At 43.8% G+C, this 23,320-nt stretch overlaps 1 protein-coding gene across 14 annotated transcripts in view; it reads right to left on the bottom strand.

The window, feature by feature from the left end:
- Nucleotides 1–1,092: 1,092 nt before the first annotated feature.
- LOC100008640 (ATP-binding cassette sub-family G member 2) overlaps nucleotides 1,093–23,320 on the bottom strand; it is a 126,429-nt gene continuing 104,201 nt past the window's right edge. For 13 of the 14 annotated variants that reach the window (XM_089301664.1, XM_070079464.2, XM_070079461.2 and 10 more), the window contains 9 exons: nucleotides 21,407–21,511; nucleotides 19,651–19,901; nucleotides 14,380–14,462; nucleotides 8,904–8,993; nucleotides 7,408–7,532; nucleotides 6,115–6,269; nucleotides 4,673–4,762; nucleotides 3,766–3,848; nucleotides 1,093–1,297 (listed from right to left, as the gene is read on the bottom strand). In XM_089301664.1, coding sequence (XP_089157790.1) covers nucleotides 1,150–1,297; nucleotides 3,766–3,848; nucleotides 4,673–4,762; nucleotides 6,115–6,269; nucleotides 7,408–7,532; nucleotides 8,904–8,993; nucleotides 14,380–14,462; nucleotides 19,651–19,901; nucleotides 21,407–21,511 — 1,130 coding nt within the window. In that variant the 3' untranslated portion in view covers nucleotides 1,093–1,149. 14 annotated transcript variants of the gene reach the window in all.

Genomic DNA, 23,320 nt, shown 5'->3' with positions numbered 1-23,320 from the left:
GGGAAGATATAGGAATAATTGAGTTCTATAAGCAGGGAACTGAGACAGAAAAAACAGTCCTTAAATCCCAAACCTAAAATTTTCAGTGTAGAAGGGGTCTTGGAAATGACGAAATCCAGGAATAGCCAGCATCCTTTAGAGCAGTGATCTTATAGACATGGATGCAGAGGAACCAGGTATTTTTGCAAAGTCCACCGGATGATTCTCATGCATACTCAGATTAGGAACCACTACAAGAAGATTAAGTGACTTTCCAGAGCCAGCACGTCCCAGAAACGGCACAGGACTCACTATCACCACAATCCTGGCCCTCTAACTCCACTTACCATCTAAAGCCCCAAGTCAAGACTCCTGAAATATTTTAATGCCATCAGGGAAACGGCAGTAAGTTCCAACTCTAATATACCTATCAAAGACACTTGTTTCCCATCATAACTGCTCTCCAGAAAAAACACTGGTTTTTCCAACACGGTTTAGATAGCATACTTCCTATACAACACTAATACATTTGTTATTTGTTAAATATAAATTGAGCATCCCAAATCCAAGAATCTGAAATCCACAATGCTCCCCAAGGCCAAACTTTTTAAGTACCAACATGATGTCCAAATGGAAAATTCTATACCAGATGCTTTAGGTGAGTTGTAGTCAAAATACAGCCACAGTAAGTATTATGTGTAAAATTACCTTCAGGCTGTTTGTATAGGTATAAATGAAACAAAAATGAATTTTATATTTAGACTGGGGACCCTTCCTCAAAATATTTCATTGTTGATATGCACACACTCAAAAATCTAAAACCTGAAACACTTCCATTCTCAAGCCTTTTAGATAAAGAGATACTCAACCTGTAATGGCAGATGATTGGTTCATAAGATAATTAAACTGGAGCGTACAGTCATAGCTACTGAATTTTAAAAAACTAATAGACAATGAGTAGCATTATTAGTTTTTGACTTGGATTTTTTCACATATAATGCAATTCTCTGTGACTTCTAAGAATGTTTTTGTTGAAAATAAGTGTTGCTGACCCTTGAGGGATGACGGCAATGAATAGAAGACCACACAAAAAACTTAACTGAATACTTAAAATACATCAAATAGCTCCTTTTTAATATTAGGACAACTCAAGGTAAATTAAAGGGGAATTCATGAATATTTTTTAAGAAATAACAGTTTTAGGTAGGCGATTGTGAGGAAGATGACCATCATACAACCCAAAGCCACGTGATTCTTCCACAAGCTCCAAGGTGAGAGATCGATGCCCTGATTGGTCAGATACTCCTCGCCAGTACATCTGAAATTCAACAGAGCAAGAGTGTGAGTTCAGTGCTAGCATCTATCAAACCCCATCAATCCATTCATGTTCCACAGTTGAAGAAAGAAGCTAAGTATTTGATAGTTCTCCCTTCCTATGGAAGTACTTCTCAAAGGGGCAGGTGTTGTGGTGCAGAGGGTTGGCTAAGCTGCCTCTTCAGATTCCCACATCCCATCAGAGTCCTGGCACCTCTGCTTCCCATCCAGCTTCCTGGAGATGTGCACCCTGGGAGGCAGCAGGTGATGGCCTAAGTACCTGAGTCCTGCAACGCCCATCAAAGATCCAGCTGGAGTTTCGGGCTTTTGTTCTTGGCCTGGCCCCAGTGTTCCAGCCATTTGGGGAGTGAACCAGGGAAATTAAGATATCTCACCACCCCATCACCACCACCACTACCACCACCAAATAAAAACTCCGAGGGGAAAAACGGCTGTGGGAAAATGGCATTAAAAGATAACTTTCTTTTGGGGCAAAAATGCTTTGGAAGTTAGTAATGGACACTGCGGTTACCCAACTTCAAGACTAACAGCACAGGCAATAATCAGGTTTAAGCCTCTGAAGTGTAACAGCTGGAGTAGACTGGGATGGCAGGGCCCTGCCACGGCCTGGTACAAAAACTATCTGGTGCTCCCAGTTACCGCCGGGTACCATGTGTTGGTGCACCACTTGGAATCCAGCAGTTCCCCAAACGACAGCCTGTCTTTACTGTAAGAGTAGTGTCCTTCTTCATCCTGTCAGGACAAGGCCTTAGCTTACGCGTCCTATGAGGTCTATGGTGGCTCCTCATATGGGCGCCACTTTCCCCACCCACTTCATCATGACCAGCTGGCTGGCAGTGACTTGGGGCTACAAAGAAGTCTCACACAGATCAAACCCAAGGCAGCGGGTAGAACTCAGAAAACCTCTCTCCAGACCAGTGCTGTGGCACAGTAAGCTAAGCCTCTATCTACAGTGCTGGAATCACATATGGGCACTGGTTCAAGTCCTGGTTGTTCCACTCTGATCCAGCTCTCTGCTATGGCCTGGGAAAGCAGTAGAAGATGGGCCAAGTCCTTGGGCCCTGCACCTGTGTGGAAGACCCGGAAGAAGCTCCTGGCTCCCAGCTTTGGACCAGCTCAGCTCTGGCCACTGCAGCCATATGGGGAATAAACTAGCCGTTGGAAGACCTTTCTCTCTGTCTCTTCCTCTCTCTGACTATAACGGTTTCTCTTAAATAAATAAAAGCTTTAAAAAAGCAAAAGCAAAGAAAACCCCTCTCCCTCAAGGTTTCTAACATTGATAATTCAAAATACTAATTTATCCTATTACTAACAATTATTCCTATTAACATTCAAGAGAGATTTAACACACCACTCTCATTCATTTATGCATCAAAATTGAACCGTTAGAGACCAGAATTGTAGTCTAGTGGGTAAAATTGCAACCTGCAATGCCAGCTTCCCATATGGGCACTGGTCGTGTCTGTTTGCTCCACTTCCAATCCAGCTCCCTGCTAATGCAACTGGGAAAAGCAGCAGAAGATGGCCCAAGTACTTGGGACCCTGCACCCACATGTGAGATCCAGATGAAGCTCCTGGCTCCTGGCTCAGCCTGGCCCAGACCTGGACATTGTGGCCATCTAGGGAATGAATCAGCAGATGAAAGAGCTCTCTCTCTCTGTCTCTGTCTCTCTCTCTCTCTCTCTGCCTCTGTCGCCTTCTCTGTAACTCTTTCAAATAAATAAATATTTTTTTAAAAATTGAAACTTCCCAATAATCATAGAAAAGGACATGCTATTAAATTTCTTAAAAGAGTATCCTCTAATTTTATTAAAACCTGCATTTCTATTTTAATGACATTAGGCAAAAATTAGATTTCCTTTTCAACTCAGTGAAATGTTGTGGATTTGTTTAGAGGATACGTTCTTTGGTAAGGAGTATTTAAGTCAACTGAAGCAACAACAACAACAACAAAGAACCACAACTGTGCAGCCTTTTATTTCACGATGTTTCCAAAGCGTGGGATGCAGAAGTGCCAGGATCTTCACAGAGAAAACGCACACCCCCTTTATACTAGTGCTGCTTTTTAGCTCCTACTATCTATGGGTGAGACAAAGAACCCGTGAGCTCACATCATCCATACAGTTCTAGGACTCTAAACCTTTGTTAAAATATCAAAGCAACTCATCTCAAACTCAACCATTCTCAAGAATAATAACTCAAACCCAAAATCTAAACATCAGCACCATCTTTTAAAAGGCACAAGGCAGGCAAGAGTAACCCGTCGGAACCACTTCCCCACATGAAACACAGCTGGGCTAGAGTAGGATACTGAGTTGTGCTTTAGTGCACAACTCACTTGTAGATGAGAAAAGAGTTCAGTAACCTGGAAAAACACGTACCAGCTCTACGCTTCTCTGCATCACACCACAATAAAAAGCCAATGCATTACAACACTGAATGCAAACTTACATTGCATAGTCACAGGTACTGTTTGCCGTGACATTCAGTCCTGGGCAGAAGTTCTGTCCCAAAAATTCATTATACTGCAAAGCCTATAACACAACGGGAGCAGGGCAAGGTAAATAGTTTCAAATTTCAAAAAGTTTCCAAAGAATTATCACAATCATGTCCTCTGAGTGTGGTCTTTATTGCTATTTCTAAAAACATAGCAGGTTTCACATTCAAGGTCTTTCTAACACCAAAGCAACTGTTTTCTCTGGCAGGGAAGAGGCCTAGGCTTGGGACTTTTTTGGTCTGTCCAATACAAAGGAACCAAATGTCTGGCTAACAGGGGAGATCTCTGGCTACATTACACCATGGCTCTTTCATTCTCCTCTCAACTTTATAATTTTATATTATTTTATTAATTTATTGTCAAAATCTTTCGCTCTTGCTGATTTTCATCAAATCCAGTTGTGATTCTCCAGAGTTAGAAACTCAATTATGCTATATTCAGACAATGACAGTTTTCTTTAGCCAAAGCAAATATGGCTATGTGTATTATTTAGTCTTGGTTTTCCTTCTAATCCCTCTTTCAATATAAACTATCAATTCTAGTCTACCATCTCCTCATTTATTTGCTTACTGAACTGAAACACGGCCATGTGTTTTCTACCAGTTACTCGATCTGTCTTCTTTAAGCGGAGATACCTTCCTTCCCTTACCTCCCTCACACACTGAGATGACTGGAGAAAATCCCAGTGACCCCTGACCTTGTGCTAAGCAGCTCTGATAGAAATTTCTCATGTTGCTCCCAAAATGAAATTCTCGATGGGAGATTTTCACCACCATGGCTGGGTAAATGAGGGGGAGAGGCTTTATTTCAGCTCTTCCTAGCTTGGGAACCCAATCACAGGGACAGCCAAGGACAACTTACGGTATAGCCATATTTGGGGATGCTGAAGTACTGAAGCCAGGATAGCCAGGATGCAATGGTTTTGAGGTTTACCAACAGGCCCGAGAAAATCTATGAAAGAAAACGCCCAGGGTCAAAACCGGTTGAGTGATTACATGAAGGATTAGAAAATACCCTCAAGTCACCTACAACCTGCTACACACTCCTGCTCAGCCCAGCTCTTCCTGGATATTCTTTCCACTTACTCCAAACGCCTGCTAAATCTTCCTCCCTTGCATTTGCATATTTGTACATTTCTGAAGTTGTTTATTGCTTTAAAGGATAATATACCTGTAATCTATATTAGATCTTCCATTTACTTGGAAGATCTTTAATTGTCAAGACCATTCTCAGCTTTCCCTTTAACTGCACACAGCAGAAAATCAGGAACAAGGGCCAGCGCCATGGCTCACTTGGTAAATCCTCCACCTGCGGCACCAGCATCCCATGTGGGTGCCAGATTCTAGTCCCGGTTGCTCCGCTTCCAGTCTAGCTCTCTGCTGTGGCCGGGGAGGGCAGTGGGGGATGGCCCAAGTGCTTGGGCCCCTGCACCTACTTGGGAGTCCAGGAAGAGGCACCTGGCTCCTAGCTTCGGATTGGCATAGTGACAGCCATAGTGGTCATTTGGAGAGGGAACCAACAGAAGGAAGACCTTTCTGTCTCTCTTTCTCTCTCACTGTCTATAACTCTACCTGTCGAATAAAAAGAAAAGAAAATCAAGGACTGCTGTCCTTTAGTATTCATGGAGGCCTGGTCCAGGATACCCCCTACTCCCACATGCACACACACAGATGCTGAAGTTTCTGATTCCAAATGGTGTACTATTTACACATAACTCATATAAACCCTGATACTTTAAGTATACACATCTTACACATTTTAAATCATTTCTAGATCACTTGCAATACTAAATACAATATAGATACTATGTAAACAGTTGTTTACTGTATTGTTCAGGGAATAATGACAAGAAAAAAGTCTGTTCATGTTTGGTACAAATGCAGCTTTTCCCCAAATATTTTCAATCCACAGTTAAACCCACTTTGGGCAAACAGCTGGCAGTTCTTTAAAACCAGCTGAATATCAGGCAAATACCTGTCATTTTAGTCAGGGAATCTTCTAATCAAACTTCTGATTTCCAGAGATCAACCTTATCAAGGTTTCATAACTTGTGAGCAAGAAGCATCTTCGAAAGCTAATGCGCAGTGGTGTATTAACTAAAGCGATAGTGACCATTTGGAAACAGTGGCCCAAAAGGCTGGATAAGGAGGAGGGAACCCAGCGCGTCCCCTCACGCAGGCTGTGTTTCAGTACACATCTTCCTCAAAACATCAGAGTCCCATTTACAGAATCCCCCAAGGCAGGTTTTACACAGCAAGGGAGCGTGCAGGTAGACGCACAGTTCACACAGTTCACACACTCACCATCATGAACACGAATGAGATGGTCATGAGAAGCGTGGCCACGGACACTACACTCTGACCTGCTGCTATGGCCAGTGCCATGGAACTGGCGGAATACGCCACCATCATAAGGGTAAACATCATGATGAAGAAAGCATCCGCCGTTGGTTTCAACCCTGGGTCAGACAGAAAGCAAGAGGTCAACCCAACTGCCTAGGTGCCATGAATTTGGGATTGTGTATTGGGCATGCAACACCATGATATTTTCAGAAACCAGTATCAAAATGAAATATAGTTATCTACTATCTAACTACCCCGGATCAACAAATTCATTGCTTCCCTCTGTGTAACTGCATAAAGTTGCCATATAGTTTTCTTTTTTCTACTTAACTACATAAGCTCATTTTCTTGTATTATGCATATTTGTATGTGTAATTATGAACAATTTCTAAGATCCTGACAAGGGGCACCACAGGCAACACAACTGGACAACATTCTACTGCCTTCTCTTCTCATAGGAAACCCACCAGTAGTGTATTCATTTACCCAGACATCACTGCACTGCTCACTACTGCTCTAACTACATGAGTAAAGAAATTGTGACCATCAGGGTTGCATGAACTCACAGTGGCTTTACTATCTGCATCCATAACCTAATCATCTGGACAAACTACCATCTACCTCGGAGAGAATGGTGCTACCTCACATTTCATAAAATATATTTTATATACTATATTGAGCCAATTCTACAGGTCATGCAGGCTGAAAAATTTTGTAATAGCTGTAAGAATACCAGTCAGGAGTCCAGGGGTCAAGATCTTTCTCCTAATTATGAAATATCTCTCATTGGTAAAATGGAAGGCTTAAGCTTAATCAGGCATTCTCATGCTGTAGTACCTGGCCAAAACTAAGTATCTTGAGCACATGTGTGTGTGTCAGTGAAATACATGAAAATTCTGATACACTGAGCCTGGAGGAAGCTTGGGCATGCACAAATGATGTTGCCTACACTTATGTATCAAGATAATATCTCAGCTCCTCCAACAGAGTCTCTCAAATACTTTTATAAATTCTTTCATTGCTTGTACCTGACACAGCCTACCTCAGTAAAATACAACTTTAAATAGCTGTACAAGTCTGGGGAGGAAAAACCCTTGACAAAATGACAACAGGGAAGAGCACAATACACAGACTGACACTTCCCCATCCCAGGGCTTGGTCTCTAGGTCTGAGAACCAAACCACACTGGCACAGGGAAACTGGAAGCCCCTCCAGCCCAGGATTAAAGACCCATCCTTTTTGCTCGTTACTTACCTAACATGAAGTATATTATACAAGTAAATATAATACTTGGCAACATCCGCATGGGTAGTAAATCAGAAAACAGTTTTCCAAAGAAATAAGATGATACTCTGTAGTATCCACTGATGTATTCATGTCTGTGGAACAGAAGCACATGTTGCACAGCCCAGATTAGAAGGCACAGACCAGGTGAGACTGCTTGCTGGGCAGACTTCCGCTGCCACAGGAACGTAACACTACAGCTCCTCACAGCCTCCAGGCTAACCCCACCCCGCCCTGCAGCGCCTTAGATGTCAGCTTCCTCCCTGAACACCCATGAAGTCCCCCTTCAGTCATCTGTCTCATTCTTCATGAAGGTTTGTCTGACCACGAAGAAGGTGGCACTGTTATTCTCCAAGCCCCCGATGCAGCTTCGCATTACTAAACACTTTCTACTTCTACTCTCTTGTGGAAAAAAAAAAAAAAAGGAAAGAATAAAAAAGAAAGAAAACCTGAGGCTGACATTGTGGTGCTGTGGGTTAAGCCACTGCTTGCAGTGCTAGCATCCCATACAGGAGGAGCGCCAGTTCAAGTCCCTGCTGCTCCGCTTGTAATCCAGCTGCCTGCTATGTGTCTGGGAAGGCAGCAGAAGATGGCTCAAGTAGTTGGTCCCCTGCCACCCATGTGGGAAACCAGGATCAAGTTCCTGCCTCCTGGTTTCAGCCAGGCCCAGACTTGGCTATTGTAGCCATCTGGGGAATGAACCAACAGATAGAAGATCTCTCCCTTGGTCTCTCTCTCTCTGTTGCTCTGCATTCAAATAAACAATTTTAAAAACAACGACAAAGGCATCTCCTTTCAATGATCATGCCTGTCAGTCATATATCCCTGTCCGTTGTCAAATCTTATTCCTCATGCATCCTGAAATCATTCTCCCACATCTCCAAATTATTCCCTACTATCTTCACTCTTTCCCTCCCGAGTGATTCCTCCACATGTGAGCAGAGGCGAATCTCTCCATCTCTGGAAACAGCAGAGCAGCCCTCTCGTTACTGGGAGAGTGCCCTCTGGCTCTGCCCACTTCCTAGTCCAGGGAGGGCTGAACTGAGTCTTACTCTTAGTCCACTTTGCCTCCCCACATTCAAGTGGTTGCTAAATGGGCCACACAACCTCTCCTTGCAAGGGTCATCCTACCCTATTATTTGCTAACAACAAGGGTACACTTGGGCTCCTGCATGGCTCGCTTTCTCTGCAGCAGGTGAGCTTGCTGACTGGGCCCTACCATACAACTCTTCTTCTCCCTTCTGACGCATGTTCTCACTTAATAGTGGGTAGCCCCATGCATATTGCAAAACATCATGTTGAACATGATAGCATACAATGCTTTTTTGGAAATTTTAAAAATAAGAACAGAAAACAAAGCAAAAACCACTAGTAATCCCCAGGATCCCATCCTTGGCCCAATCCTGGAGGTGACCAGGTAGACCAACAGCCATGGATGCCCCTTCCCAGGACACAGCTCTACTCACATAAAGAGCTTCTTCTCCACTACAAAGAGCTCCACGGCCGACACACTGCTGAAGCACTGGTTGGTGGTGAGGAAGAAGAGCACCCCAGCTCTGCCAGGAGAGGAAGGAAGCAAAAGTACCACGGTCAACACACCACTCATGGGTCAATTTTCCACCCACAAAACTTGTTCCACAAAGGATGGCTTACAACATTAAACAGGCCCCAAAAATTAAAACTGTCCTGGCTGAAATAAAGAAGAGAGGGTGGGCACTGGGCCTAGCAGGTAAGACACTGCCTGGGACACCTGCATCCCACATCACAGAGCCTAGGTTTGAGTCCTAGCTCTGCTTTCTTTTTTTTTTTTTAACTTTTATTTAATAAATATAAATCTCCAAAGTACAGTTTATGAATTACAATGCCTTTCCCACCCCCCATAATTTCTTTTTTTTTATTTAATAAATGTGATTTTACAAAGTGCAACTTTTGTATTGTTGTGGCTCCCCAGCCAACCTCCCTCCCTCCCGTGGCCCTCCCCTCTCCCACTCCCTCTTCCATCCCGCCCTTCATCGAGTTTCATTTTCAATCACCTTCATATACAGAAGATCAACTTAGTATACACTAATCAAGGATTTCAACAGGCTGCACTCACACAACCGCATAAGGTATAGGGCATTGTTCAACTAGTAGTGTTGTTTTTACGTTTCATAGTAAAACACATTAAGGACAGAGATCCTACATGGGGAGCCTGTACTCAGTGACTCCAGTTGTTAATGTAACAATTGGCACTCTTATTTATGACATCAGCAATCACCCGAGACTCTTCCTATGAGCTGTCTAGGCTATGGAAGCCCCTTGAGTTCACCAACTCTGAACTTGTTTAGTCAAGGCCATATCACAGTGGAGGTTCCTTCCTCCCTTCAGAGAAAGGCGCCTCTCTCCTTGATGGCCTGATCCTTCTGCTGGGGTCTTGTTCACCAGGATCTTTCATTTAGATTGTTTTTTGCCACCGTGTCATAGCTTCCCATATAGCTCTGCTTTCAATTCCAGCTTCCTGCCAGTGTGCACCCTGAGGGGCAGCAGGTGATGGCTCAAGTAGTTGAATCCCTGTCACCCATGTGTGGCAGACCTGGACTGTGTTCCAGGCTCCTGGCTCTGGCCTGGCCCAACCCTGGCTTGGGAATAAACTGGTGCATCTCTCTGTATTTAAAATAGGTAAGAAAGAAAGAGGAGGGAAGATTAGGAAGGAAAGGAAAATAGTTCATAGGCACCCAAATATTATTATAGATTTTTTATTTTTAAAGATTTATTTTTATTTGAAAGGCAGAGTTACAGAAATTGAAAGACCAAGAGAGAGACAGAGACAGAGACAGAAACAGAGGCAGACAGAGATTTCCGTCCACTGATTGGTTCACTCCCTAAATGGCTGCAATGGCCAGGGCTAGGCCAGCCTGAAGTCAGGAGCCAGGAGCTTCATCTGGATGTCCCATGTGGGTGCAGGGGCACAAAACACTTGGACTATCTTCCACTGCTTTCCCAGGCTCATTAGCAAGGAGCTGGATCAGAAGTGGAGCAGCCAGGATTCAAATCCACACCAATATGGGATGCCAGTGTTGCAGCTGGCAGCTTTACCTGCTATGCCACAATGCCGGCCCCTCAAAAATGGTTTTAACACTTAAGGAATGAAGAACTAAGTGTACAAGCTGTTTTAAAAGTAAATGTTTAGGCCGGCGCTGCGGCTCACTAGGCTAATCCTTCACCTTGCGGTGCCGGCACTCTGGGTTCTAGTCCCGGTCGGGGCGCCGGATTCTGTCCCGGTTGCCTCTCTTCCAGGCCAGCTCTCTGCTGTGGCCCGGGAGTGCAGTGGAGGATGGCCCAAGTGCTTGGGCCCTGCACCCCATGGGAGACCAGGAGAAGCACCTGGCTCCTGGCTTCAGATCGGCGCGGTGCGCCAGCCACGGTGGCCATTGGAGGGTGAACCAACGGCAAAGGAAGACCTTTCTCTCTGTCTCTCTCTCTCACTGTCCACTCTGCCTGTCAAAAAAATAAATATATAAAAAATTTTAAAAAAAGTAAATGTTTATACGACAATTAAAATGAATGGAAAATAGCCAGGCCCAGTAGACAAATAGCGATGTACCTTTCTGTACAGAAATGAATCTAATGATATCAAGTTAAAACCTAATTTAAGAAACCTGGGACACAGCCTAGTTCAATTTATTGTCATACATCTAACGGTACAATAATATTCCCAGTGATTCTGAAACAGTAGACAGTGAAATTCCTTCTAAATCACAAGATGATTTATTTTATAGTAAGTGAGGTTTTTTATTAGCACAGAACTTATGCATCCTAATTCCTGTCAAGGTAGTAACCCACATGTCATACCTGCTTGCTGATCTGATGTTTTATTTTATTGTGCATTATTCTGGACTGTATCTACCACTCTGTGCAGTAACTGACACACTGGACCTTCTGACCATCACCTCCTCATTCGCTCCACCCCCGGCTCTGGCAATCACCACCTTACTCGCCAGTGCTGAGACTGATTGTCTTAGATGCTACCTTAGTGAAAACATGTGATATTTATTTCTTCACACCTCACTTACTTCACTTACCGTAATGTTCTGCAATTCAATTCATGCTATCACAAATCACAGTATTTATTCTTCATGGCTGAGTACACATGTATAGGTGTACATGCACCACATTTTCTTTATCCATTCATCTGATGACACTTAGGTTGATTCCCTGTCTTGCCAATTATGAGCGGTAATGCAACGAATGTGGGAGTGCAGACGTCTTTTGGACAAACTGATTTCACATCTTTTGAGTAAATGCCCAGGGACGGGATTACAGGATCCAAAGAGTAGTTTTTCAAAATACCTTTCCCTTAACATAGGCTAATTTGTTTAGCAACCCTGTAAGGCACTCATTCCAGAGAAGCCCTTACAGACTTAATTAAAACCCAGTTTCTCAGTTCCACAGCTTAGAAAGAGCAATGGGAGTCCTCATCTCTCTGGGAGAATTCATCCCAAAAGAAAAGAAGTAAACCCTTGGCCTTCTGAGCAATTGTGAACGATGAAATACAGATCTTCACTCCTGAACTAAACTTTGAAGACCTGTGTTTCACATATGACCCTGAAACATTTTTTTCTAATCAAAAGAATCAATCACTAATCACCCAAGAGGGAATGAATAAACCACACACTCGGCTCTCTTTCATAGTCCCAATTCTTATTAAAAATGGCGTCAAATTTTCAGTCAAAACTACAAATTAAAATAATTTTGCTCCAGAAAATGTTTAGAGAAACAACTTAAAGTTCTTTCTGTCTCTGGATTTTTCGATGAAGTGTTTTAATGGCAAGCTTTCCAGTGCATCTTTAAAATTTCACTTGGAGACACATTTGTTATCTGACTTTCCCAAATGCCTTTTTGCACAAAATAAAAGATCCTTGGCCTCTAGGGTCTATAGGGTCTGTGACATCTATGCTGGAAAGGAAATGGCATCTGAGGCAGGTGTTGTGGCATAGAGGTAAAGCCACCTCCAATGATGCCTACATCCCACATGGGCACTGATTCATGTCCTGGCTGCTCCACTTCCGATCCAGGTTCTTGCTAATGGCCCGGGAAAGAAGCAGAAGATGGCCCAAGTGTTTGGGCCCCTGCACCCACATGGGAGACCTGGGGGAAGCTGCTGAATCCTGGCTTCAGCCTTTCCCAACCCTGGCCATTGGATTCATCTGGGGAGTGAACCAGCAGATAGAAGATCCCTTTCTCCCTCTCCCTTTCTCTAGAACTCTTTCAAATAAATAAATTAGTTTTTTTTTTAAAAAAAGAAAGAAACAGCATCTATGAAGAGTATAAGCCATCCATTACTGTGCACTTGGAAACAACCCAGAGACTGCAGTCCTCGGGGAAGGTAAATGGATGAACAAGGGCACAGCTCTGGAAATCATCACAATGATAACCTCATGAGATATGAGATAATGGATTCCGTGTAGAAAAAAATGTATTTTACCGAAATAAGGATCAACTTTTATGTTTATTCCTTCTTTCAAAAAGAATCGGCTTTCCCCAGACCTCAAAGTGGATTTAACCTAAGCTTCTCCAGCCTTCCCCAGTAGTAGAATGGGACGATCCCATCCAGCCCTGTGGCCTGGGGGAAGTTAGCACAGAGCCCCGGTTCCTCCCACAGACTCTCTCAGCACACAGATTAGGAGAATGCTGAGGTCTGGGCCACTGTGGAGCACCTACATTCAGAACATGACAGGGTCATGGAAAAGTCTCATCATGCAGGCAGGCATGTGGCACACCAGTTAGAATGCCAGATGGAGCCAGCTGCACCCCAACTCAGAGTCCCTGTGTTCTATTCCAGGCTAGGCTACGGGATCCAGCTTCTCACAAATGTGCACCCTGAGAGGCAACAGGTGATGGCACAACCCATGTGTGAGACCCCAGCTGTGTTCCCAGCTACTGCCTTTGGCCTGGCCCAGACAGAGCACTGGGCTAAGCTGCTGCCTGCAATACCAGCATCCCCTATGAGCACCAGTTCAAGCCCAGGCTGTTCCACTTTGATCCATCTCCCTGTTAATGCCCCCTGAGAAAGCAGTGGAAGACGGATGAAGTGCTCGGGCCCCTACCACTCATGTGGGAGCCCTGGATGGAGTTCCAGGCTCCTGGCTTTGGCCTGGCCTACCCCAGCCATTCCAGCCATGTGGGGATTATGCAGCAGACGGAAAATCTCTCAATTTCTGTCTCTCTATGTCACTCTGCCTGTCAAATAAACAAAAAAATTTAAAAAAAAAAAAGAATAGAAAATGGTGCAGCAGTTATGGAAGATAGTATGGCAGTTCCTCCAAAACTTCCCAGTGTTTCTCCATGACCCAGCAATTCTAGTTCTGGACATTCACCCAAAGAACTGAAACCAGGACCTCCAACAGGTATGTATGCACTCACAGCAGCATTATTCACGATGCCAAAAGGTGGAAGCAGCACAAGTGTCCATCAGTGGGTGAATGGGTAAAGAAAACGTGGTTTATACATAGAAGGGAATGTTACTCAGCCTTGACAAAGAGACTCGGATACACCCAACAATACGGATGAACTTTGCAGACATTATGCCAAGGGAAATAAGCCAGTCACTGTGAGATTCCATATGGTTCTTGCTTAATGGGTAAGGGATTTCCATTTAGGAAGATGAAACTTGTCAAGATAAGTGGTGATGGTGGTTGCAATAACAACGTGACTGTATTTAATGCCTCTGAAATATACACTTACAGATGGTTAAAAGTATAAAATTTACGTTCACGTCTTATCACTTATGCATACACACATATGTATACAGCAAAGCTTTCAATTCACTGATTCACCTTACTCCTCAATAAAAAAAGTGACATTTACCTGTACTTTTCTTAAATTAAGACTCTTAAATGTACTTTCATAAGCTTGAACAAAGTAACAACATGGTCTCAAGAGCCAAGGTCCACACTGACTTACCTATTCTGGATTCCAGCAGAATCATTTTCTAGCCCAAAGTAAATGGCACCTATAACCAGTCCCAATACAGCTGTGACAATTATCTTTACAAAAAGAAAAACAGAAAGAGTTTCAATTAGAGATAAAAACGCTCCTAAACCATTCATTATTATAGCATATGTATCTACTCAATCAGCTGTCTCCAATAGCTTAGACACTGTGAGTGACCTGGCCCAGAGTCCTTGGCAGAATAACACAGGACACATGAGACTTCTTTCTAAATTAAATTAAAACTTTAGTTCTCTGGGCTTTGAAGACAACAAATCAGAAAAGTGGAGATTCCCAGGGCTCTGCTTTTAGAGGAAGAATCCAAAGTCCAAGGGACCACGCCCTAAGCTGAACTCTCACCCTGTGTGCCCGGGAACAGGCCCTGTTTTATAATTCTAGTGGTTCAAGGGAAAACAGGATGTCCTTATTCTGAACCTTGGAAATAAATAAAAGTTTAAAAACACACATACGCAAAATCTAACAATGGAATTGTTCATATCAGGGAAGGCAGAGGCACACTGAAGTCTGCCTATCCAAGCTCTGGGGGTGAGTGGCAGTGGCACGCCTGCCCTGGGAAAGTGCAAGGTCATGGTCACCAAAGCATCAGCCAGCGTTCTGTGTGGGCACCTGGGGCTTCCGGTGCTGCTCCCTGGCACTCTGCTCCACCAGCCTCAGCCAAGGAGCCCTACAGCCCGTGCTGCACACCGAGGCTGCAGACTCTCACCTCCTTATCTACCTTCGCCCATTCAATCTGTGTGGCTTGCTTCTAAAGAGACTAGACAAATATCACGTCTGCTTTTAGGATTCAGGGTCTCTTAAGGACACTTCAGTTAGCATTATAATCACTCAAGGACATGGCTGGCATGAAGCAAATCAAAGTGGAAAAAGCGCATTGTGACCTGTGAAGAGCACGATCTGGAAAAAATACTACTTAGATGTCTCACTTACAGAGATGTCCTTTCAAATTTTCTTGGCTAATAAGACAGAAATTTGGAAATCCATTGCCTGCATAATTTCATTACCCTCACAAAAAAACAATGCCACTTCACCAGGTTAAGCTTCCCAAATGAATGCTGATGACCCTATCAACAAGCAGGCACGCACATCTTTACGAGAGGTACACTGTCACACGGTATAACCTTGTATTTTATTATCTGAAAGGCAGAGAAACAGAAACAGACAGAGACATCTCCCATTTAATGGTTCACTCCTCAAACAGCCACCATAGCCAGGGCTGGTCCAGGCCAAAACCCAGAACCTAGAACTCAATGCCTGTCTCCCACATGGATGGCAGGGACCCAAGGACTGAGCCGACCCTTGCTGCCCCCGCCCCCCGCCCAGGGCATCCATTAGGAGGATGGGGGAATGGATAGCACAGCTGTGACATGAACCCAGGCACAGCTGCAGAGGATGCGGGCATCCCAAATGGCATCTTAAGTATAACTTTTAAGAATATTTGGGCTTTTCAAACTGGCCACTCACATTCCTTTGTTTCTTTTGCACTCAAAACTTGATATCTTATACTAACACTGTGAGTATTATCATTAGGAAGTTTCCTAACGGTTTCCAAGTAGTTAAAGTATTTAATTGTGTCACGTATTTACAAGGTGTGCCCGTGTTATTCTTTCTTACATGAAGGAAAAGAAAACAAACAGGCAAACTAAAACTTAGACAATGGAGCACATGACCCTGTCCGTGACTTCTTTGTATCAGATCTCTGGCTTCTGTTTTAAATACAAGGCTACAAATGTTCAAATGTGCTTAACCAACATTTCTCAAGGTATATTCTGAGAGATATTTGTGACTGTCACTAAAAAAAAAAAATTAATCCACAGTCAAATGTTTAATATACTCATAGAAACAATGTGTCTCCAAGAGATTATGGAATATCTTCCAAACTGATTTGATCAGGAAACCTTCCAAGTATTAAGGGACCATTAATTCTTCTTATGCAAGGGCAGGCATTTGGCACAGTGGTCAGGATGCCACTTTGGACAGCTGCATCCCTAGTTGGCATGCCAGGGGTGAAGTCCTGGCTCCACTCCCAGTCCTAGCTTCCTGCTAATTCCCATCCTAGGAGGCAGCAGGCACAAGCACTTGGGTCCATGTCACCTACCTAGTGGGCCCAGATTCAGTTCCACACCCCTGGAATCTAGCCCCAACTGTTGCATTTGAGACCAGTAGATGGAAGAGGTCTTGTTTCTCCCCACCTCCCCGCTACCCTTTCTCTTTCTGTCACTCCACCTTTCAAATAAAAATAAAGATCTCAATCCAAGATCTTCCTAATACAACATTTAGTTAGAGGCCAAGTCTGAATTCTATCAATAAATAACTAATCCCAACCAAAGTACAGCTGTAAGACAACAGACACAAGCCTTATCAGCAGGAAGCCATTAAACTTTTTTTTTTTTTTTTTTTGACAGAGTTAGATAGTGAGAGAGAGAGAGACAGAGAGAAAGGCCTTCCTTCTGTTGGTTCACCCCGCAAATGGCTGCCACAGCGGAAACTACGCGGATCCGAAGCCAGGAGCCAGGTGCCTCCTCCTGGTCTCCCAGGCAGGTACAGGGCCCAGGCACTTGGGCCATCCTCCACTGCCTTCCCAGGCCACAGCAGAGAGCTGGACTGAAAGAGGAGCAACTGGGACTAGAAACCGGCGCCCATTTGGGATGCCTGAGCCGCAGGCGGAGGATTAACCAAGTGAGCCAAGGTGCCGGCCCCAGCCATTAAACATTCTAACAACTCCATATTCAAAAACTTCGAGAAGCAAAAAATACACAAGATGAAAGACAACAAGCCATAAGTCAAATAGAGCCAGCCACCTATCTTTTTTCAGCCCACTAACTGAGGATGGTTTTCACATTTTTTTGTAATGATGGGGGTAGGGAGTATGTAAAAATAGTTATTTCTTGCAATGCAAAATTTATACAAAAAACTAAAATTTCAGTGTCTGTGAATAAGGTTTTATTGGAATACTGCATGTTCATTCATTTAGGTTTTAGCTCTGCTGTTTTCAGGTTAAAGTGGCTGGAATGACAACCTGATATCACATTGCCCACAAAACCTACATTTACTTGGCCTGTTACCAAAAAAGGTTTACTTCCTCATAAGCTACCATTTCAGTATTTATAAATCTGAACAAGAACTGTCCCAGTTCTGGCTGTTGAAGGCATTTGGAGAGTGAACCATGGATGATCTCTATCCTTTCAAATAAAAATAAACAGGGGCCAGCATTATGGCGTAGTAGGTAAAGCCTCCACATGCAGCTCCTGCATCTCACATGGGTGCTGGTTTGAGTCCCAGCTGCTCCACTTTCAATCTATCTCCCAGCTAATGCACCTGGGAAAGCAGTGGAAGATGGCCCAAGTGCTTGAGTCCCTGTACCCATGTGTGAGACCTGGCTCCTGGCTTCAGACAGGCCCAGTTCTGGCCATTGCTGTTATTCGGGGAGTGAACCAGCAGATGGAAGATCTTTCTCTCTCCCTGTAACTCTGCCCTTCAAATAAATAAATCATTAAAAAGAAGAAGAACAGAAATAAATAAACTACTTCTAGAGGAAAGCAAAATTTACTTTCCAAGTAAAAAACTCTCATAAATCACACTAAAGATTCATCTCATTACATCATCTCACTGCTGACCAATGGGTAACCCAGGTGGATCTAACTCAACAGAATTATCTCCAAGTGACAAGAAAACTACTCCCAAAGAACAGAACTACCTTTGGTTGACAAGACATAAGGGTGCCCATGTTTGGACAAACAAACAAAAAATACCAAGTACCAGAAACATCTGCAGCAATGAGCAAAATGACTCCAATAGGGACACAGGCTCTGCAGTATGCTTGGAAGATGACAATACTTCAACATGAAAATTAACGTCTCATGTGTTAAGACGTCATCAGAGCCAACAACATGGCCCTCAATAAAAACTTACTGACTGAAAATAAAAATAACCCAGAAGCAGGACATCAACTGATGTCCTCATGAATGGCAGACTAAATGACTGGGTGTGAGAGAGTGAAGAACATCAGAAAACCCATAAGGGTTAACACCCAGCAAGGACCATGGAGCCAAAAGAAGAACAGAACGTTGTCTCACTGCAATTACCAGAAAGTTGATTTGACCACAAGTTTGCTTGCGACTTTTGTATAAACTGTGGTGTCTGGTGCTTTGTGAGGATCAGAACTCCTAAATAAGGAGGGTCAATTACAAGGAAGGGCAGTTTGCATACAGGCTCCGCCCCCGGCCACAGGACAGCCCATCCTCTCTGCAGGTGCACTGGGTGACTCTGGGAAACTTTCCCAGACCACCTGCTCTGGGCTGCAAAGCAAGCCCCTCCTCCCTGCCTGCCTTTCTCTCCTTCCCCTCTTCACTCCCCACTACCACTTCTCTGCTCCAACTTTCCTTCCATTCCCTCCCACCATCTGACATGCTATGTATTTTATTTCTTTATTCATTTATCAATTCTCTGCCCTCGCAAAAAAATAAGTTCCATGAAAGCAGATTTTGGTTGTTGCCTGGTTTGTTCACTACCATAGCAATCCCCCAGAAGCAACACATGCCCTTGGGTTGGACTTGATGGATGAAATCAAGGAATGAATGTGGACAGCTATTAGAAAACCAAATGGACCTGCCAGTTCTTTACATCTTTGTGGGGAAGAAATAATTTCTACTAAGATTATTCATTACAGCTTGTCTAAAACACCAAAATGCTGAGTCAAGGAGTCCAAGAAATCATTTAAAAAAAAAAAAAAAAAAAAAAACTCCCAGGGCTGAAATCTTGGTAGTGAGTAAAGCCACCACCTGCAATGCCAGGGTCCTATACAGGCACTGGTTCATCTCCCAGCTGTACCACTTCTGACCCAGCTCCTTGCTAATAGCCTGGAAAAGCAGCAGAAGATGGCCCAAGTGCTTGGGTCCCTGCACCCACATGGGAGACCCTGACAAAACTCCTGGTTCCTGGCTTTGGCCTGGCATAACTCTGGCCATTGTGGCCATCTGGGAAGTGAACCAGTGGATGGAAGATCTCTCTTTCTATCTCACAGTAACTCTTTCAAATAAATACGGAAATCTTAAAAAAAAAAATTTCCAATTAGAACTTAACTGTGTTTTACTTGTTCTACATCCCAAAGAGTATAGGAGTAACATAAACAGACGTGTGGGTAGAAGACACACACAGTCAAGAGTAGAACCAAAATCTTCCCAAGTGAGTATTTCACGGCGTAATTAAAAGCATTTGTCAGGCTACCTGAGCTATGGAGGCCTGGGGATTGCCCAGCAAATTTTTGAATGAACGCCTGATGATCCAACGGAGCTGATGACAGAAGGAGGTGACATAAGTGATCTCCTTAAAGGCTATGCTCCTCTTCTTTTTCTGAACCCCTGTGAATTGATCTAGTTCCGCTTTTGTTTCTCTGTAGAACGAGGAGTTGGTATAAAACTCGGCTAATGTGTCTATGAGTGGTTTCTCTCTCTTAGAAGGCTCTTCAGTCCTGTTGGCTTGGGAATAAAAGGAGACAAAGAAGGGAACTATTATTGACAAAATAACAACTGACTTGGCTCATCTCCCTGCCACCCCTTTCTCAGATTCTAAAAACATCTTAATGCTAAAGCTTGAGTACAAAACATTTCCGGCTCTGTCACTCCTTTAGACGTTAGCAAAACACAGCTACTCGACCTGACCAATGCCACAATCTTAGGCATGCAGCAAACGTAACTGACCTTGTTCCAATTATTTGGAACCTCTTTCTTTCAAAATAGATGGCTTGCCATACAGAGATATAATCATTTCTTTAAACTTTATTTTTCTTTATTTGAAAAGCAGAGACAGAGAGAGATCTTCCATATGCTGGTTTTCCATACAACAGCTAGGGCTAGAGTCGGGCAGAAACCGAGTCCAGAACTCAATACAGGTCTCCCACTTGGGCAGCAGGGACCCAAGTACCGGAACCACCACGTGCTGCCTCCCGGGGTGCACATCAGCAGGAAGCTGGAATCACAAGCAGAGCTGGGACTTGAACCCAGGCACTCTGCTAAGCGATGTAGGTATTGTACGCAGCACCTTAACCCCTGTGCCAAATGCCAATCCATAGATATTTCCTAATATAAAAATTAAGTCCTTGTGGCCAGCATTGTGGTATAGTAGGCTAAGACTCTGCCTGCGGCACCAGCATCCTATATGGGTGCCAGTTCTAGTCCTGACTGTTCCTCTTCCAATCCAGCTCTCTGCTATGGGTTGGGAAAGCAGTAGAGGATGGCCCACGTCCTTGGGTCCCTGCACCCACGTGGGAGACAAGAGAAGAAGCTCCTGGCTCCTGGCTTCAGATGAGCTCAGCTCCAGCCAATGCGGCCATTTGGGGAGTAGACCAGCAGATGGTAGGCCTTTCTCTCTGCCCCTCCTCCCTTTGTAACTGCGCGTCTCAAATTAATAAATAAATCTTTAAAAAAGATTTGCTTTCTCCTATGCACAAATGCATCAGGTGCCAAGATTTTTTAAATACAATGTAAACAATTAGTATTTTCATGGACGCTCCCCTTAGAATAGACACTATCATATAAATGCTCTTTCATAAATTAAATAAAAAACACCCACAGCATTCATGGATAACAAAATTTATGTGTTAACTGGCATCAGGAAATTCATTAACATATCATTGACGAATCAATCATGTTTTAATTTTTGTTTTATTTGAGAGACCAGAGAGAGAGCACTCTCATCCACCAGTTCACTTCCCAAATGTCCACAACATCCAGCACTGGACCAGGGCCAGAGCCAGGAATTCTATCCAGGCCTCTCACCTCGGTGGCAGGAACCCAATGACTGTGTCACCACTGCTGCCTCCCAGAATGCATTCGAGGAAACTGGAATTGGAGGCTGGAGCCAGACAGCAAACCCAGGCATCCACACTACCCCCAGGGAATCACTCCCTCCCCCAGGCTAATGAGTCATTTCATTGCTAAACTTTAGTCAATCAATCAGGCAAAAATCCCTTAGATTCACTTACCTTCACTGCCCTCTTCCTCTCTGCTTAACACCACAGCAGAGGAGTCTCCATTGATCACATCCAGGAAGAAGTCCGCAGGGTTGTTGTAGGGCTCACAGCGGTAACCTACAAAAGAAGGCAACCCCAAGAGCACAAAGATGACCTTGGAAAAGAGAGAGGATTCACTTCAGAGGGAGCGGGAGGAGTGACTCGGGAAGCCAAGAACTAACAACGTCTCCACTGCCTTCATTAAACTAGCCTTTCCTTTTACATATGCAGCCACACAACACTTCAATAATTCTCTGTCTCCGGTACACATGAACACGTATGTTCCAAACCTCTCTTGGACTGGTCCTCATCTTCGGTGAGTCCTTACCAATCTTAACTCACAGAAACAGCTGCCAATATACACTGCTGCTCATCTGTACTTCCTCCAAAGGCTAAATATCGGTCCCAAGAAAGAAACACTAAAAGCCCAGGTGTATCCCCCTGTCTGGGAAGGCTGAGGTGGCAGAGTTCCTCTCCTGAACGCAGACGTCCACATCATCATTGGCCACGCTGCCGGAATTCCAAGGAGAGAACTAGCCTACAGGGCAGCAGTGTCAGGATGTGTGCAACACAGCACATCTGACCTCACCTCACCTTCTTAGGGCACAGTCACCTGAACTCAGCTGGGCCCAGAGTCTGACTCTTAGATTCACCTGCCCTAGACTGCCAGGCTCATGTACAAGGGATTTTCAAGAAGTCTATGGAAAATGCAAGTTATGAAAAAACTATGCACTGTTTTTGTACCCAAATAAACCTCTTAATTCCATTTTTTATAAACTTTTATAAACATCATATGCTTGATTACTTTAAATGTTAGAGATTTTTAAAATAAGTTAAGAAAGACTGAATATTTAAAACTTCATTTGGAGTCATGAGGAATCATCAGCAATCATATCTAAATTATCCAACTGAAGCAGACTACAGGAACCATTTAATAACTCACATAATTAATCTGAAATGTGAAGAACCAGACAGCTTTGAATTATGAAAAATGTTGGTCCATCACCATCAAATTTAGGACTAGCCTTCATATTAGCTGATGGGTCACTCACACCCTTTCAAGGCCTAAATATGTGATCTGCTCTTACTAGGAGATTAAGTAGCATCTCCTTGAGTCCTTATCAAGGCAAACCAATTTGCCACAAGAAGAAAAGTGATAAAACCTAATCTATTATGTGGTCAAAAAGACAATGATATTAGGCCTTTCCAAAAGTGCTCAACTGACAGAATAATTGGCTGTGAGTCCAATATGTCAAATTTTATTTTTTTTAAAGATTCACTTACTTACTTGAAATCTAGAGTTACAGAGAAGAAGGAAAGTGAGAGAAAGAGAGATCTTCCATCTGCTGCTTCACTCCCCAAATAGCCACAATAGCCACAATGGCCAGGGCTAGGCCAGGCCAGAGCCAGGAGCTTCATCCAGGTCTCCCACAAGGGCATTCTCCACCGCTTTCCAAAACACATTAGCAGGGAACTGGATTAGAAGTGGAGCAGCCGGGACTTGAAGCAATCCCCATGCAGGATGCCAATGTCGCGGGTGGCGGCTTTACTCACTATGTCATAATACTGCCCCGCAATATGTTAATTATTGACTTTTCAGGGAAAGGTCACAGATACATGCCAAATAGAAAAACACGATCCAGCTCCCTGTTAATGCACGTGGGAATCAGCAGAAGATGGCCCAAGAACATGGGCTCCTGACACCCTTTTGGAATACCCAGATGGAGTTCTGACTCCTGGCAGCCATTTGGAGAGTGAACCAGAGGATGAAAGATCTGTGTGTGTGTGTGTGTGTGTGTGTGTCTCCTTCTCTCTGTAACTCTGCCTTTCAAATAAATAAATCTTAAAACACACACACACACACATATATGAATGCATATGCAAATC

Source organism: Oryctolagus cuniculus, chromosome 8 (genome assembly GCF_051225735.1).
Source record: "Oryctolagus cuniculus isolate XC-2025 breed Fujian yellow rabbit chromosome 8, ASM5122573v1, whole genome shotgun sequence".
Lineage (NCBI taxonomy): Eukaryota > Metazoa > Chordata > Mammalia > Lagomorpha > Leporidae > Oryctolagus > Oryctolagus cuniculus.
Note: the sequence above shows the minus strand (reverse complement) of the source record. Positions and strands in the feature narration are given on the sequence as shown.